This window comes from Argentina silus, assembly GCF_951799395.1.
Source record: "Argentina silus genome assembly, chromosome: 1".
In the NCBI taxonomy this organism is placed as follows: Eukaryota; Metazoa; Chordata; class Actinopteri; order Argentiniformes; family Argentinidae; genus Argentina; species Argentina silus.
This window is the reverse complement of record NC_139655.1, coordinates 12,451,826-12,466,883: the sequence shown is the minus strand read 5'-3', so window position 1 is coordinate 12,466,883 and position 15,058 is coordinate 12,451,826. Positions and strand designations below refer to the sequence as shown.

At 48.4% G+C, this 15,058-nt stretch overlaps 1 protein-coding gene across 1 annotated transcript in view; it reads right to left on the bottom strand.

Annotated features, from left to right (window-relative positions):
* svep1 (sushi, von Willebrand factor type A, EGF and pentraxin domain containing 1) overlaps nucleotides 1-15,058 on the bottom strand; it is a gene marked incomplete at its 5' end in the record, with an annotated part of 68,986 nt that overhangs the window by 11,472 nt on the left and 42,456 nt on the right. Inside the window, 23 exons of the mRNA XM_083669214.1 lie at nucleotides 873-1,049; nucleotides 1,191-1,364; nucleotides 2,030-2,093; nucleotides 2,640-2,795; nucleotides 3,125-3,356; nucleotides 3,550-6,302; nucleotides 6,483-7,155; nucleotides 7,493-7,660; nucleotides 7,956-8,147; nucleotides 8,486-8,570; nucleotides 9,525-9,701; nucleotides 9,943-10,062; nucleotides 10,352-10,525; nucleotides 10,892-11,062; nucleotides 11,394-11,514; nucleotides 11,857-11,981; nucleotides 12,307-12,482; nucleotides 12,715-12,922; nucleotides 13,362-13,519; nucleotides 13,728-13,929; nucleotides 14,228-14,341; nucleotides 14,619-14,732; nucleotides 14,920-15,016. Coding sequence (XP_083525340.1) covers nucleotides 873-1,049; nucleotides 1,191-1,364; nucleotides 2,030-2,093; nucleotides 2,640-2,795; nucleotides 3,125-3,356; nucleotides 3,550-6,302; nucleotides 6,483-7,155; nucleotides 7,493-7,660; nucleotides 7,956-8,147; nucleotides 8,486-8,570; nucleotides 9,525-9,701; nucleotides 9,943-10,062; nucleotides 10,352-10,525; nucleotides 10,892-11,062; nucleotides 11,394-11,514; nucleotides 11,857-11,981; nucleotides 12,307-12,482; nucleotides 12,715-12,922; nucleotides 13,362-13,519; nucleotides 13,728-13,929; nucleotides 14,228-14,341; nucleotides 14,619-14,732; nucleotides 14,920-15,016 — 6,631 coding nt within the window. The remainder of the gene's footprint in view (nucleotides 1-872; nucleotides 1,050-1,190; nucleotides 1,365-2,029; nucleotides 2,094-2,639; nucleotides 2,796-3,124; nucleotides 3,357-3,549; nucleotides 6,303-6,482; nucleotides 7,156-7,492; nucleotides 7,661-7,955; nucleotides 8,148-8,485; nucleotides 8,571-9,524; nucleotides 9,702-9,942; nucleotides 10,063-10,351; nucleotides 10,526-10,891; nucleotides 11,063-11,393; nucleotides 11,515-11,856; nucleotides 11,982-12,306; nucleotides 12,483-12,714; nucleotides 12,923-13,361; nucleotides 13,520-13,727; nucleotides 13,930-14,227; nucleotides 14,342-14,618; nucleotides 14,733-14,919; nucleotides 15,017-15,058) is intronic.

The following is a 15,058-nucleotide window of genomic DNA, read 5'->3' as shown; positions in this document are numbered from 1 at the left end:
TCAGTTGCTACATGTAAATGTCAAGGTGTGTAATATAGATTGAGAAAATATACAGTAAGCTCTATGAATCACCTATACTAACAGTGTTCTATCATATACTGTAAGGGAACGTGTTCTGTCAGCTGATGTTACACAGCTGTAACTGTGGGGAAACTGTGTCAATGACTCTGTCTGCTCCAGAGATCTACAACCTGTATGAAGCACAGTAAACATGCAGTTGCATGTAACTGCTCCAGAGATCTACAACCCATATGAAGCACAGTAAACATGCAGCTGCATCATAACCAACACTTTATTTTATGAACTTACACAAACTTCAATACATCTCATTGACCATGTATGTTGTTGCCATCATATGAAGAGCACTGTCATTGTCATTGGCTAATGTGTTTTATTATGCAACATCCTGTGAAACTTGGTGATGTGGCAAAGAATTCTAGGCATTGTTGTTGACCCTCCCATCTGTGGCCAGTGTTGCGAAGCTGATTTGCAAACCTCCACAGAATGTTGTGGTAATGCATCTGGTTCAATCTGGTTTACAGACAGAATATATGGATTGCATGAAGATAGATAGAGACATATGTAAGACTGGGAGAATAGAGGCAGGGATGAGCGGAATGGAACAACGATACCAGCAAGGTTCCATTTCAATAGAGTTAATTCAGGAGATGAACTGAAATCACAATTCTGGAATTGTGAAGTGACATTTCTTTTCAATTGATTTTACAGTCTCTGACTGAATTGAAATGAAGTTGAACCCCAGAGCTGAATAGCAGAGGATGAATTCTCTCTTTCATAAGGTCTACTAAGCAACAAAAATACATTGAATATATTGATGTTTGTTGTGTTGTTGGTTTTCCTAAGAGTCTTACGTTGACAGATGGGGAATGGGGAGCTCCAGGTACTGTCTCCCATACACACCACCAGAGAATCCCCCTGCAGGGTGTAGCCTTTATCACACTGAAACTCAACAGCACGCCCGGTGGTCAGGTTGTGCTCCTGCACCTTCCCATTCAGCAGCTCCTGAGGACTCTCACAGCCCTGGGCAACTGAGAGAGAGAGAGAGAGAGAGAGAGAGAGAGAGAGAGAGAGAGAGAGAGAAACAAAGACTGATACTATTGTCGGTTTCATTGGATTGAGACATTTGAAGAGATACAGGATGATGATAGTCTGAATGAGGCATTTCATACCCTCACACGTTGGTGCAGGAAGGCTCCATGTTCTATTTGCCAAACAGGTGAGGTTCTGTGGACCGACTAGGTGTAGACCAGGACTACACGCATAGCTGACTTTGTTCTGGTACATCTCTCCTGATGACTGAAGTTCTGCATTCTCAACCGAGGGTGGAGGCCCACAGGACACAGCTGAGGAGGAGACAGAAGATCAACAGACAAGGAAGAAAGGGGAGGGATGACACACTACACTATTCTAGGAATTCTGGATTTTACACACACACACACACACACACACACACACACACACACACACACACTCACACACACACACACACACAAAACATACACACAAAACACACACAAAAACACACGGAAAATGCTGAGAGATTTCATCAGATATCTCCTGCCTTGTAGAAGCCAGGGTGATCACATTACACGACTATGCAAACAAACACAAAACAAACACTGCAGCAGCAACCAGAGTACCAGAGTAAATGGTATTAAGGGGAATGACAGTCTGAGGCGGTCTCTCAGACATTCACACAAACAAACTGTGACTTAATCACAGCCCCGGGGGAGAGAATGTAGTCGATAGACAGGAATGAGAGGCTTGGTTTGGGGAGTTAGCCGAGTTAGCCGAGCAAAGAGGCCGGAGGTTTGTGGCCAAACACTGTCCCTTTACTGTGTGTTTGTGTGCCTGATCTGTGGTGCTCTTTGTGGTGAATGTGAGTGCGTAACTGTTTTGACTTAACTACTACTGTGTGTGTGTTGTGTGTGTGTCTCTCTCTATTACGACACACACACACACACACACACACACACACACACACACACACACACACATTGTCTCTTACCGAAACAGACAGGCTGAACCCCGCTCCATGTCCTATCCCCCTGGCAGGTCTGCACAGAGTCTCCCTGTAACAGCATAGAGGAATAGAAGATTAACTAAACATACAGCTTTAAGACCCATTGTAAACAGCAGCCTGAAGGACTCAGCTCTTTCTAGTATCGGTATGATGCCTTCCCACACTCATTCATAGTTCAGGGGAAGTGGCATCATGTGATTTTCAGTAATGGAGCATTAGCATTAATACCACATTAGATCTAATGGAACAGTGCTTGAGTCAGACTCAGGCTCTAGTCTCTCAGCTTTCACACAGAGGAAGAATAAAAGACTGGATTAGATTTACTCACTCTCTCTCTCTCTCTCTCTCTCTCTCTCTCTCTCTCTCTCTCTCTCGCTCAAAGCAGCCTTAAATCGAAAGTACATTACTAACTCCATTTATTAGTCGCAATAAGGAATTTGCGTTATAACAACATTAGTCTAGACTTAAATGACTCACACAGGATAGTTAAGTTAGAGGTTACAAAAGTTAGAGGTATCCAAGTGGTGTATGAAAACACAGTCTAACTCATTTGTTTCAGTTCAGTTATCCAGCATAATGACCACCCTTTCAGTACCTTCATTTCAAACCCGGGTAGACATGTGTACATGACAATGTCTCCATAGCTGAACCTGTCGCCCTCCATCATGCCATGAGGAAGAGAAAGTGGTTTCTCACAGACCACCAGCCGACAGGATACAGAGGACAGGCTAGGGGACCAGCTTCCACCCAGCTACAGCACATAACAACCAAGAGTCAACCATCAAATGAGTCCGTAACGCAGTAAACAACTATCAGTGGTGAGAACGGTCATTCATATGAAACTAATTATCTGAATAACAAAAGATATATGAAAGGTTTCCTTATACATAACTTATATGCGTAATGTGTTAACTGTAAGTTTCATTGGATGCATGTTATATTATACTGTTGGATAAATGTTTGTATTGTTTTGCATGCGTTTCAGACATTTCAGTTTCCCTCCAGGGATTAATAAGAAAGTCAATGGATTGAAGCATACAATATACTAAATGACCATATGATACATCACAGCAGTCTCACCTGGCACTCTGCCAGTGCTGTGCCATGCAGGTAGAACCCAGGTTGGCAGGACAGGCTGACTGTCCCCCCCACAGGGGTGAACTCCTCCCCCGTGACCAAAACAGTGGTGGTCAGGTTGGCAGGGCGCGGGCAGGGGGCCCCGCGGCACCTGATGCTGTGTTTGGACCAGGTGCCATCACTCTGACAACTCAGAGAGTCAGTCTGTGTGGCCAGCTCATACCCCTCCTCACACCTGGAGAGAGAGAGAGAGAGAGGGAGGGGAAGAGAGAGACGTAGGGTGGAAGAAAGGGAGAGGAAGAGAGAGAGAGAGAGAGAGAGAGAGAGGGGATAAGATACAGTGTTCACACTTCACATACTCTCTAACACGTGATAGTCAAAAGGAGGAAAAGGGGATAATATATTTTATAAATATGAACAATATTTACCTGTAGTGGATCTGGCCGGGGAAGGTGAGCGTCTTTCCAACCACCTGAGCATGAGGGACGGGCGGAGGAGCCCCACAGGACACAGGCTCACAGCTGATCCTGGCCTCACCCCACCTGCCCTCCTTACTACAAGAGAGGTGTGGAGAGCCCTTCATCTGGTAGCCTGGCCTGCACCTGTAGGTGACTGTGTCCGGGGCAATAGCACTGCCACCCTGCAGGACAGCGTGGGGTACTGCAGGCGGGGCCACAGTGCACCTCCCCCGTCCACACACAGGCACACCTGGGCTCCACACGCCTCCCTTCTCACACACCGCCTCCGAGGGTCCCAGGGTGGTGTAGCCCTCATCACAGCGGAAGTAGACCTGGTCTCCACAGTCGTGGTCGCGGCCCAGGACCGCCCCGTATTTCAGTACCGGCGGGGTGCATGTACAGGGCCGACACTCAGGCACCGTCCCAACCCAGAGACCGTTGGCTGAGCAGCGCAGGACCGGGTTTCCAACCACCTCGTATCTATCGAAACACACATACTCCACCACATTCTCATAGCTGAAGCTGGAGCCATTCAGGAACCCGTGGCTGATGTCCTGAGGTGGGTCACAGGTGATGATGTCACAGTGAGGCGCCGGGCCGTCCCAGAGTCCATCGCCTTGACACACGCGCGTGGGGTTACCGTTCAGGATGTATCCCTCCTCACACTCATACCTCACCTCACTGTTATAGCCATAGTCTGAGCCAAGCAGTCTGCCATTGGGGAGGGATGGGGGTCTGCCACAGTGTGCAGGGCGACATGTAGGCGACGTCTGGCTCCAGACGCCATCAGCCTGACATACACTGACAGAGGGGCCTTGTAAGAGGAACCCAGGCTCACAGCTCAGCTCTAACTGTTTATCATAGGTGTATTCCCTCCCCTTCACAGACACATCACTGGGGATGAGAGGAGGACCACAGGAGACAGGCTCACACCACGGCTTCTCCCCGCCCCACCTCCCATCCGCCTGGCAGGTCCTAGTGCTGCGCCCCTGGAGGATGAACCCAGAACTGCACTCGTAGTGTAAAACCCCCAGATACAGGAAGGAGTCTCCGTGAGCCGAGCCGTTAGGCAACTCCCCCGGGTCGTCACATGAGACGGCCATACAGACGGGGGAGATGCCGCTCCACTGGCGGCCTGATACACACTGTCTGACGGCTTCCCCATCTAGTTCATACCCGTCTACACATACATACTTCACCAGGCTGCCCAGGGAGGTGTCTGTGACATTGACCCAGCCGTGATCAGGACTGGGGGGCACCTCACATTCTGCAGGGACACACATGGGGGCTGTCCCGTTCCACCCCCCGTCCTCCAGACACACCAGGGAGGTGGCTGCCGTCAGGTCGTAGCCCTTGTGGCAGCGGTACACTATCACTGTCCCGTGCAGGAAGCTCATATCCATGGGTGAGGCCACCGAGGTAGCACGCCCCTGAGAGGGAGTGGAGGCGGCCCTCCCGGTCAGCTCTGCATTGGGATCCAGGACCCTGGTGTACTCCCCAAAGTCAATATGAGGAGGCAGGCCACAGTCAGAGGGCACACAGACGGGGACAGAACTGGACCAGCCAAACTCCTCGCAGGTCAGGTGGATTTGACCCACCAGCTGGAAACCGGGGAAACAGCTGTAGAAGATCGTCACTCCAAACTTGTGGTCCAGTCCCTCTACGAAGCCGTTGTCGATGGGTTTGGGCGGGACGCAATAGATCTGGACGCACACCGGCGTCTCCCGGTCCCACTCCCCATTCGCTAGGCACTTCAGAGTCCCCGGGCCTTGGAGACGATAACCACGGCGACAGGAGTAGGTGACGGCATGGCTGAACTGGAGCTTGGTGTAAGCCACCTTCCCATTGGGTATCTCTTTAGGAAGAGAGCACTCTATTGGGCGACACGAGGGAACCCCTCCTATCCAGAGGCCGCTCTCTCCACAGAGCACAGTGGTGTTGCCTGATAAGGTGTAGCCAGGCTTGCAGCTGTAGCGGGCTGTGCTGAGGTACATGAGGCCCTGCACGTCCACTATCCCATTAGCAATCTCCACCGGCTGAGGGCATTCTACAGGGATGCATTCTGGGACAGGACTGCTCCAGCGGCCGTCCGCCAGACAGGAAACAGAGCTCTCCTTCCTGAGGGTGAAGCCGTCCATGCAGGAGTAGGTGACCATAGAGCCGAAGTAGGACAGGGCCGACGATGGGGCGGAGGAGGGGTCCCCAAAGGCCACCTCGGGGGGAGGGCCACAGAGGACCTGCTTACAGACGGGGAAGGTGTCGTTCCACTCCTGGGCCACGGTGCAGCGGAGTGTTCTGGCCCCATGGAGAACGTAGCCGTCCTCACAGGAGAGCTCCACGGTGCCAGAGTCAGAGTCTTGGCTGCGGAGGACCAGGTGATTCTCCTCCAGCGGGGGCTCAGGACACTGCACCGGCGAGCACCGCGGACGCCTCGTCTTGTCCCATTTACCGTACTTCAGACACGTCCAGACGGCGTCCTCGGCGAGCTCATAGCCCTCGTCACAGACGTACTCCACCTTCCGACCCACCTCGAAGACGGACTCCTTGTAGTGGCCATGGGTGATGTCTGGAGGAGGGTCGCAGGTGAGGAGGACACAGGTGGGCGGGTCGCTGTTGGACCACTGACGGTTGGCCTGACACACTCGCTCAGCCTGCCCAGTCAGCCGGTAGCCAGCAGTACATGCGTACACCAACTTGCTGTTGAAGATTAACCGAACTTTGTTCTGTAAAATGAAACACAAAACACGTTGCCGCTATATCTATGTAGTAACACTGAAACACTGTAATAACTCTATTTATAATAACTCTCATTGTACTTATTGTTACATAGTATTTAGGGTTGAGCGGTTTGTGATAACACAATTGTAATAAGGAATAGTCCCTAGAGTCCCATAGCCCATTACCTGGATGAAACCATTCTTGAGGGGAGGGGGGTTGGAGCAGGCCACAGGCTGGCAGGTAGGCAGAACTCCACCCCACTCTCCATTGGCCTTACACGTCCTCCTCTTCTCCCCTCGGATCAGGAAGCCTTTATCACAGCTGTACGCCACCATCGCTCCAAAACTGTAGTTGGTTCCACTGACATACCCTCTCTCTATGCCCACGGGTTTGGTGCACCGCACGGGCACGCAACCCACATCATAAGGTGAGGGCGCCCACTCTCCTCCCTTTAGGCATTTCAGCGTGGCAGTGGTGTTGAGCACAAAGCCCTCTTCACACTTGTAGCTGACCTCTGTGTTGCTGGCGTACTTGGGTTTGTTGATTGAGTCTAGGATGGCGTGGGGAAGGTCGGGAGGTCGCTGGCAGAAGTTGGCAATGCAGCGAGGGGCCTCCTGGCCTTCGGGGGGTGCCCACAAGCCCTGGGCGTTACAGACCACCTTGGAGTTGTTGCCGGCGGTGTAGCCGTCTGTGCAGAAGTAGTTGGCGGTGTCGAGGAACAGTTGATGACCCGCCACGGCCATGGCGTGGTCAACGTTGGGAGGAGGCCCACAGGAGCGGGGTACACACTGGGCAGAGCTAAGACTCCACTGGCCACTAGGAAGGCACTTTCGTGTCTCAGGTCCAATCAGAGTGTATCTGTGGTGGGAATAGGACCAAAGAAAATCTTGTATCCTTAACAAAAACATAACAAAGAGAAAAGATAGCACTGCAATTTCTACCAACACCTACATTTACAAGTCTAATGATAATGCTACTGTTACAAGTCTAATGATAATGCTACTGTTACAAGTCTAATGATAATGCTACTGTTACAAGTCTAATGATAATGCTACTGTTACAAGTCTAATGATAATGCTACTGTATTGAGGTAACGCATTCACCCGTTGTCTTATAACACTGGGAGAGCACTCAGCAAAAGGCTGATATTGAAGTAGTATGACACATGTTGTGACGAGTGGAGGACCACACTTACCCTTCTATGCAGATGTAGTGCACCTTGTTGCCCAGGGCATGGTCTTCCCCTATGGTCCTGGCGTCACTCAGGGCGGGGGGGTCTCCACAGTGCACACTGGCACACTGAGGGGCAGGGCTGCTCCACTCCCCCGACGCCTCACACACCACCTCCACAGGGCCCTGCAGTCTTAACACCAGCATTCCTTTTACACACAGTCACTTTTACACACAGTCACTCACGTTTTAGGGAGGTTTCCCAGACACAGATTAAGCCAGATCCTGTTCTTAATCGCAGTTTGTGGCTGGGAAACCTGCCTTGAGTCATTTCATATTTTCAGGGTCTAGCTACTCTAACTAGCTACTACATTCACTTTTACCGATACATTTACCAGCTACCAATCACACTGATATAGCCTAGAGTAAAAGGCTATATCAGTGCTTCTACGATGACACCACCCAGAAGGGCAGACATATATGCTTACCTGTATCCCTCTGCACAGGTGTATGAAACAGTTGACATGTATGTTTTCCCTTTGATGATGAAATCAGAGTTTTCTACAGATGGGGGCTCGCCGCATGTGACCGGCCGACAGGTAGGGGGCACACTGCTCCACTTCAGGTTGGCCAGACACTGGATCTCATAGGAGGCCTGCGGGACGAAGCCCTTGGTGCAGCTGGGGTAGATGAGAGCAAAATACATACACACATACACTATAAATATTACACAACATACATTGTATAATTACAATACATCTAATGCATCTGTACATCCAAAGAGACATATAGGCCATCATATCACTATAATGCCTAATAAAAACTAACTTTTTAAAAAACATTTGTAGATTTTTTGGAAAAGTATGTAACTTTTCACTTGCACATGATGTTTTGAGGCAGATATGACAGAAGGAAATAACTTTTATTTCATTATGCTACTGGAACAGCAAATACATTATGCTACTGGAACAACAAATCTGTCTTCTTTGTCATTTTGATAAGTGGCTGACCGTGATACCTGAAAGTCACCTTGCTTCCCAACGTGAAGTTAGTCCCCTTCATGATGGCGTTCTCTGGGACAGAGGGCCTTCTACAGGATAAGGCTACAGAACAGCATCATGAGTAATGGAGCTGACTAATTGGTCAAATACACTTTCACATACCAAAACTTCAGTTCATCTGCCCCTATTTCATCATCTCTTATGAGGAATGACAAACTTCTGACCAACACATATAACACTGTATCTTTCATATTTTCAACCTTAGAGAATTATAGAGGACACACTGAACAGTATAACATCCTGGTACTCATATCCCCACCAATGGAGCATTACCAGGGTCATGTTTAGTAAGGCACTATGTAGCAAAACCTTTTGCAACGGAAAACAAAAACGTGTGTTCTTTTTGGAGTTCAGCCACTATAGCACCACTTCCAACACAGGCAGACCCAGCTCATCCTGCAGTGAGTGGGCTAGTTCCCCTTTCATGGGAGTATGTGGACCAGAGCCAGAGTGGGGCTACAGTATGTGGCCACACCAGGCGATTCAGTCTGCCGACGGTGCAATCCAGATTTAAACACAGAGCCAAACAAAGAGCCAGCTGTCTGTCTAATCACCCCTCACACACCCAGAGGTCAGGCCTGGGTATAAACATTTGCATTATGGAAACATTTTTTTTCACAAAACAATGTTGTATCTCTACTGATGCTGACAGTGATGTATGACAATAGCAGTGATTTGGAGATTTGGGTGTACAGTAGAACAGGGCTGATTCATCTTGACCTATAATGATTCATTCTGAGACATCAGGTATTTACTGTAAATGAGTGGACTTACATTCACTTTCAAGGGATACAAGAGAAACAGCCCCATCTTGTGGTGGGATCTTATGGTGACATACTATTCCCTCTGATGACTTTTGTTAATTGTGGTGTACTTTTCCATATGGAGGATCATGCTGAAATTATCCAAATATATGTATGTTTGTTAAATAAAACTCACTGAGGTGACATAGAAACTCAAGCAGAAGCCTTGCAAGAACAAGCCTGATGTTCGTACCTCTGCAGTACGGGAAAATACCATTCCAGCTTCCTGACTCCAGGCATTGTATGTGAGTTGAGCCAATCAGCTCGTAGCCCTCCTCACAAGTGAACACCACCTCGCTGCCCATCAGGAAGTTAATGCCATCTCTGTGGCCAAACTCTGGAGACCCCGGGTTCTGACACTTCACTGGTTCTGATCCAAATAGACACAGATAACACACACACAAAAAGGGTTCATCATGCAACAGCCACAAAACCGGTGGTTTAAAAGGAGGAGCTTTGGTTGTAGACAGTACAATAGGTTAGACATAATTGATAGTGTTTCATATGGGTGAGAAAAATATGTTGAATATTGTTGAACTCTGATGATGTTGCTTGTTGTTTTGAAGATGCAGTATACTGTATGAGTGTGTGTGGGCATGTGTGTGTGTTACCTGTGCAGTTCTTTCCATCTCCGCTGTAGGGGTGTATACAGGTGCAGGTGTAGGAGCCGTCTGTGTTCTGACAGCTGGCGTGTTCATCACAGTCAGAGCCCAGTGCACACTCATCCACATCTGTACACACACACACACACACACACACACACACACACACATACACATACACATACACATACACATACACATACACATACACATACACATACACATACACACACACACACACACACACACACACACACACACACACACACACACACACACACACACACACACAGTGTCATCATTACACTCTTGGGTGGCCGTTTGTATATGCTGATATACTGAACTACATGTGATAGAGATATTGGAGAATAGGATCAAAGACAGTACAGTTAGTATTCAGTGCTTTTCTCTGTCTTACCTAGGCAGGCTGGGGGGTTACCTCCCCATTTCCCACTGTTGGCACACAGCATCTTGGCATCCCCCAGCAGGTAGAAGCCAGGGTTACACTGGTAGACCACTGAGCTGCCAGCGTGGAAGTCTGAGCCTTGGAACAGACCATGCTCCAGGGGAGGAGGGGGGCCACAGGTCACTCCTACAGTATACAACACACAGGTCACTCTCCTACAGTATACAACACACAGGTCATTGGAGTATTGGGTCCTCAATGGTTAGTTTGTGCTGTGTTTACACTTATGGAGTGTGTGTGTGTGTGTGTGTGTGTGTGTGCATGTGTGTGTGTGTGCGTGTGTGTTAGTTCAGTGAGAATGATGACAAGATATTTTCTAATGTGCCAAATACACCTGACATTGTTGTTGTTGATGAAGACCAAGGAGAGTTGACCATATTAGAAGTAGGCTGCTCACTCGATCTTTACATGAAGCGGGAGAGAGAGAGAGAGAGAGAGAGAGAGAGTGTGTGTGTGTGTATGTGTATACAGTAAGTGATGGGGGATGCTTACGGTCACAGCTGGGCAAGGCGTTGTTCCACTCTCCCTTGTTCTGGCACTGCAGCAGTGGCTCCCCCACCAGGTAGAAGCCGGGATCACAGGACAGCTGCACCTGAGAACCTGGGCTGACCGCTGGACTGGAAGCACGCAGGTGAGGCACAGCCTTCTCCAGCAGGGGGCAGTCTGACAAACCACAGGAATAGATATACTGAGTACAACCAACTATTCTCACTGTTGGCACCAAACATTCCTCAGCAATAACTTCTATATCCAAATATAGAAACAAAAATACGAATACTAATAATGGTGTCTATAAAAAGACATAGACACCAATCAAAATACCAAATCAAAATACTAAATGTCAAATATGTTTCTACAAACTATGTATAGGATCTCTGCTGTATGGCTCTTCACAGGGACTAACCTTCGTCACATTGTCTTAGGCATGGAGTTCATTATAGAGAATAACTCTCAGATGTAACATAGAGTGAAAGTGTAGTTGGCCCTCCCTTACCAGCACAGAAGATGCTCCTGGGGTTGATCTTCACTCTGCCCACTACTCCACTGAGGAAGTCAGGCCAGGCTAACACGTTCCCCTTGTGAGCGCCTCCACACCCGCTGGCCAGCACCTTGATCTAAGGACAGAAGAAGATGGAGGTCTGTCTACTGATGCCTCAGAAGTACACACACACACACACACACACACACACACACACACACACACACACACACACACTTATACGTTTATATGAAGAGATGATCTGTACTACACTGTATGTGTCTGCGACATAAGGGCAGTAGCACACAACTTAGACCAAGCCCGCTCCTGGACTAAAAAGCCCCTCAGTGGTGACTCCTTTAATGCTTTCTAGTTCAGGAGTGGGTTTTACATGACTGTATGTGGGGGTAAGTAACCAACCAGCCCTCATACAGTGGTTTCAGGTTGAGTAGCAGAGTGGCTGTTCTAGTGGATTTACTTGCTGTGGAGTGAGAACACGGTCCCAGATGTTGAGTTGACTCAGGGATCCCACAAAGGACTCTACGGGGTTGAAGCCCTCGCCCCTCTTGTCCTGGTCCTGTCCCAGCACCAGCGCCCCTCCACCTACAGGGCAGGGGTCAGAGGTTAACCACTACTCACAATGTCACACCTCCATTTGGTTTCAATGGTATCTGTCTGAAGGTTCCCAAATTCAGCTTGAAAATAATGTTGTGCATTAAAAAGCATGGCACAAGTTCATCAATGAGGATTCAGTACCCATTCCAGATACTTCCTATTGTTCTCGACAGTGTGTTGAGACCACAGAGATCATATCTGGAGTGAGGTGTGATAGCTCTATGCTACCTGAGGTTACAATAAGGAGTATACTATGAGGATGTAAGTGGGCAAACTAAAGCTACTATGGAGCAGGCTGAGGATGGCACTACACCTGGGATGGTGGTGCCCACTGACAAGCCTTTGCCTCCGTCTGAGGGGTTTCCGTTGATGTAGACCCTCCAGTCCCCGTCCCAGCTCCGCCATGACACCCCGATGTGGTACCAGTCGCCCGTGTTCACTGCAGGGCAGTCTGTGATCCGCTCCCTACCGTTCACGTACACCACCCACCTGGGGGGGAGGGAGAAGGGAGGGGAGTAAGGGAGGGGGAGAGAGAGACATGAGAGAATTAGAGAGAGAGACGGGAAGAAACAGTGGGAGAGAGAAAAGGAGAGAGGGGGCGGGGAGAAGAGAGAGAGGAAAGTTAGCTTTAGCCAGTCTAAATATTGATCTTTGCTGTTTCATTTCTCTCTCCTGTGAAAACATCATTCACACTTATCTGTTCTTTGATGACAACACTGACCCGTTGTAGTCGATGAGCAGGAAGGCATTGTCACTGCCGCTCTCTCCCTCCACAGCGTACGAGATGGGCGTGCCGTAGTTGGTGGTGTCTGATGACCTCATCCAGAACGTAGCAGTGATCTCTGTCAGAGGGGGCATGACCCCGTCCATCATCACGTAACCATGGATACCAGACACCTCAAAGTCAAGGTTAAATGCGGCCGACATTTCTGGTGGGTTAGATGGAGAAAATAAAACCATGAGAACGGCTTTAGAGGTAATGGAGCAGTTGCTGATTCATAATAGATGGATATTGATTTATGAAAGGGAATAGTCTCTATCAGACTATGCAATTTCCTTGCATTAGAGAGTGAGTCAGACTGCTGGCTCCATTGGCTGGGTGGAGTGGACTTTAGATCATTTACTTTCTACTTTTTGATTCAAGAGGTCCCATGATATCATTCTTCATATACTTCCTTCCTCAGATACTAAAACATGGTAATAAAACGTAATACTGGATCTTAACTAAGCTCCTCTATCCTCCTCCTTCATTCTCTATTTCTCTCATCCCCCTCTCTCTCAAAACATTGCACCAATATATACTTGATTTGCTAACAAAGACAGTCCCTATACCCCCTCTCCCTCTCTCTGTTGCCATGGCGTGTATACCTGTCTCACACCTGGTTCCGTTGAACCCAGGGAGGCACCTGCAGGTGAAGGAGCCCCTGCCGTCTATACAGCTGGCCCCATTCACACAGGGGTCTGGGTCACACTCATCCATGTCCACCTCACACAGCCTGCCTCTGTAGCCCTCCACACACTGGCACCTGAACGTGACCGCACTGGGATGTTATACTGAAACATGGGTGTTTCATACCATTCCTTATATAATTAACTATAAGACACTTAAAGCTCAACAAAATATGTGTACACATTTAGATGATTTTTATCTACATAAAACATTGTCCAAATAGACTGGTTATGTCTATGAATGCACAGAGGCCTAAAGAGGGTAGCAGTCGCAGTTCCTATTACCTGAAGTCATTGACAGCATCCTCACATGTCCCTCCGTTCAGACAGGGGGCACTGTCACACTCATCCACATTGACCTCACATCGGTCCCCAGAGAAGCCCTGGGTGCAGGTGCAAGAGTAGCCCCCCTCCAGGTCATCACAGGCCCCCCCGTTCAGACACGGGTTCGACACACACTCATCAATCTCCAGCTCACAACGAGAGCCTATGAAAGAGTTTTCAAAAGATTACATTAAGCATAGACCCTAATGGAATTTTGTGTGCCTACTGGTGATAAAAATGACATTACATACACCACATATAGCCCTTATTGTAATATCAACAATACAGCCACGCCTATTTACTTTACACTCAGCTACTGTAGAACTATTGCTGCAGTCTCAGGGACGACAACTGAAGGTTTTTCCTTTTTGCAATTTGGCCTGTGATCATTATCAACATTCTGGGTTAGCTGAAGTGGCCAAGGGGCTTGGTACTGTACTGTAGGGATGTAGTGATGTCACCTGTGAAGCCGTCTGCACAGCTGCAGGTGAACTGGTTGACCTCGTCCACACACACCCCTTCGTTCAGACAGGGGGAGGAGCTGCACTCGTTCACCTCCGCCTCACACAGAGAACCTGGTGCAGAGCAGAGATGTAATACTGTGCCATATATTCACACAGTACCAAAGCAGTTGACCAATCTATGTGCTAATTGCCTAGGATATACAGAAAAGCAGGTGTCCTTAGTTGTTCAGTACACTTCCTGCCTTCAATTACAGTACATATCTCTCTTTCGAAAATCTTATGTTGGCATCAAAGTTAAATAAATAATCCATGAACAATACTGATACAGGAATAAAGAGAGAAGGTGTGTCTGTGTGGAGTACAGTGAGTAGTCATGATAATCTCTTACCTACAAACCCAGGCCTACACTGACAGAGGAAGTCCCCCATGCCGTCCTTACATAGTCCTCCGTTCTGACACGGGGCAGAGTCACACTCATCGATGTCACTCTCACACTTCGCCCCTGCAGGAGAGACAGCAACAGTACATGATGGGTAATTTATCCAAACATCACAATATAATAACGATTCAACTGTAAAAGTGTGAAGACATTAAAATTAAGTATGGATCCAATGAAACGCACACAATACTATTGTTATTAATTCCACAGTTTAATATGACCACTATGACTCATAATAACAGCTGTATACCTGTAAACCCTGGGAGACAGGTGCATACATATCCCGCCCCCACCTCTTCACACGTCCCCTTGTTCTGACAAGGGTTCAGGAAGCACTCATGGAACACCTGGAGGAACGGAAGGGCCAATCAGACTCTAATCACACACGG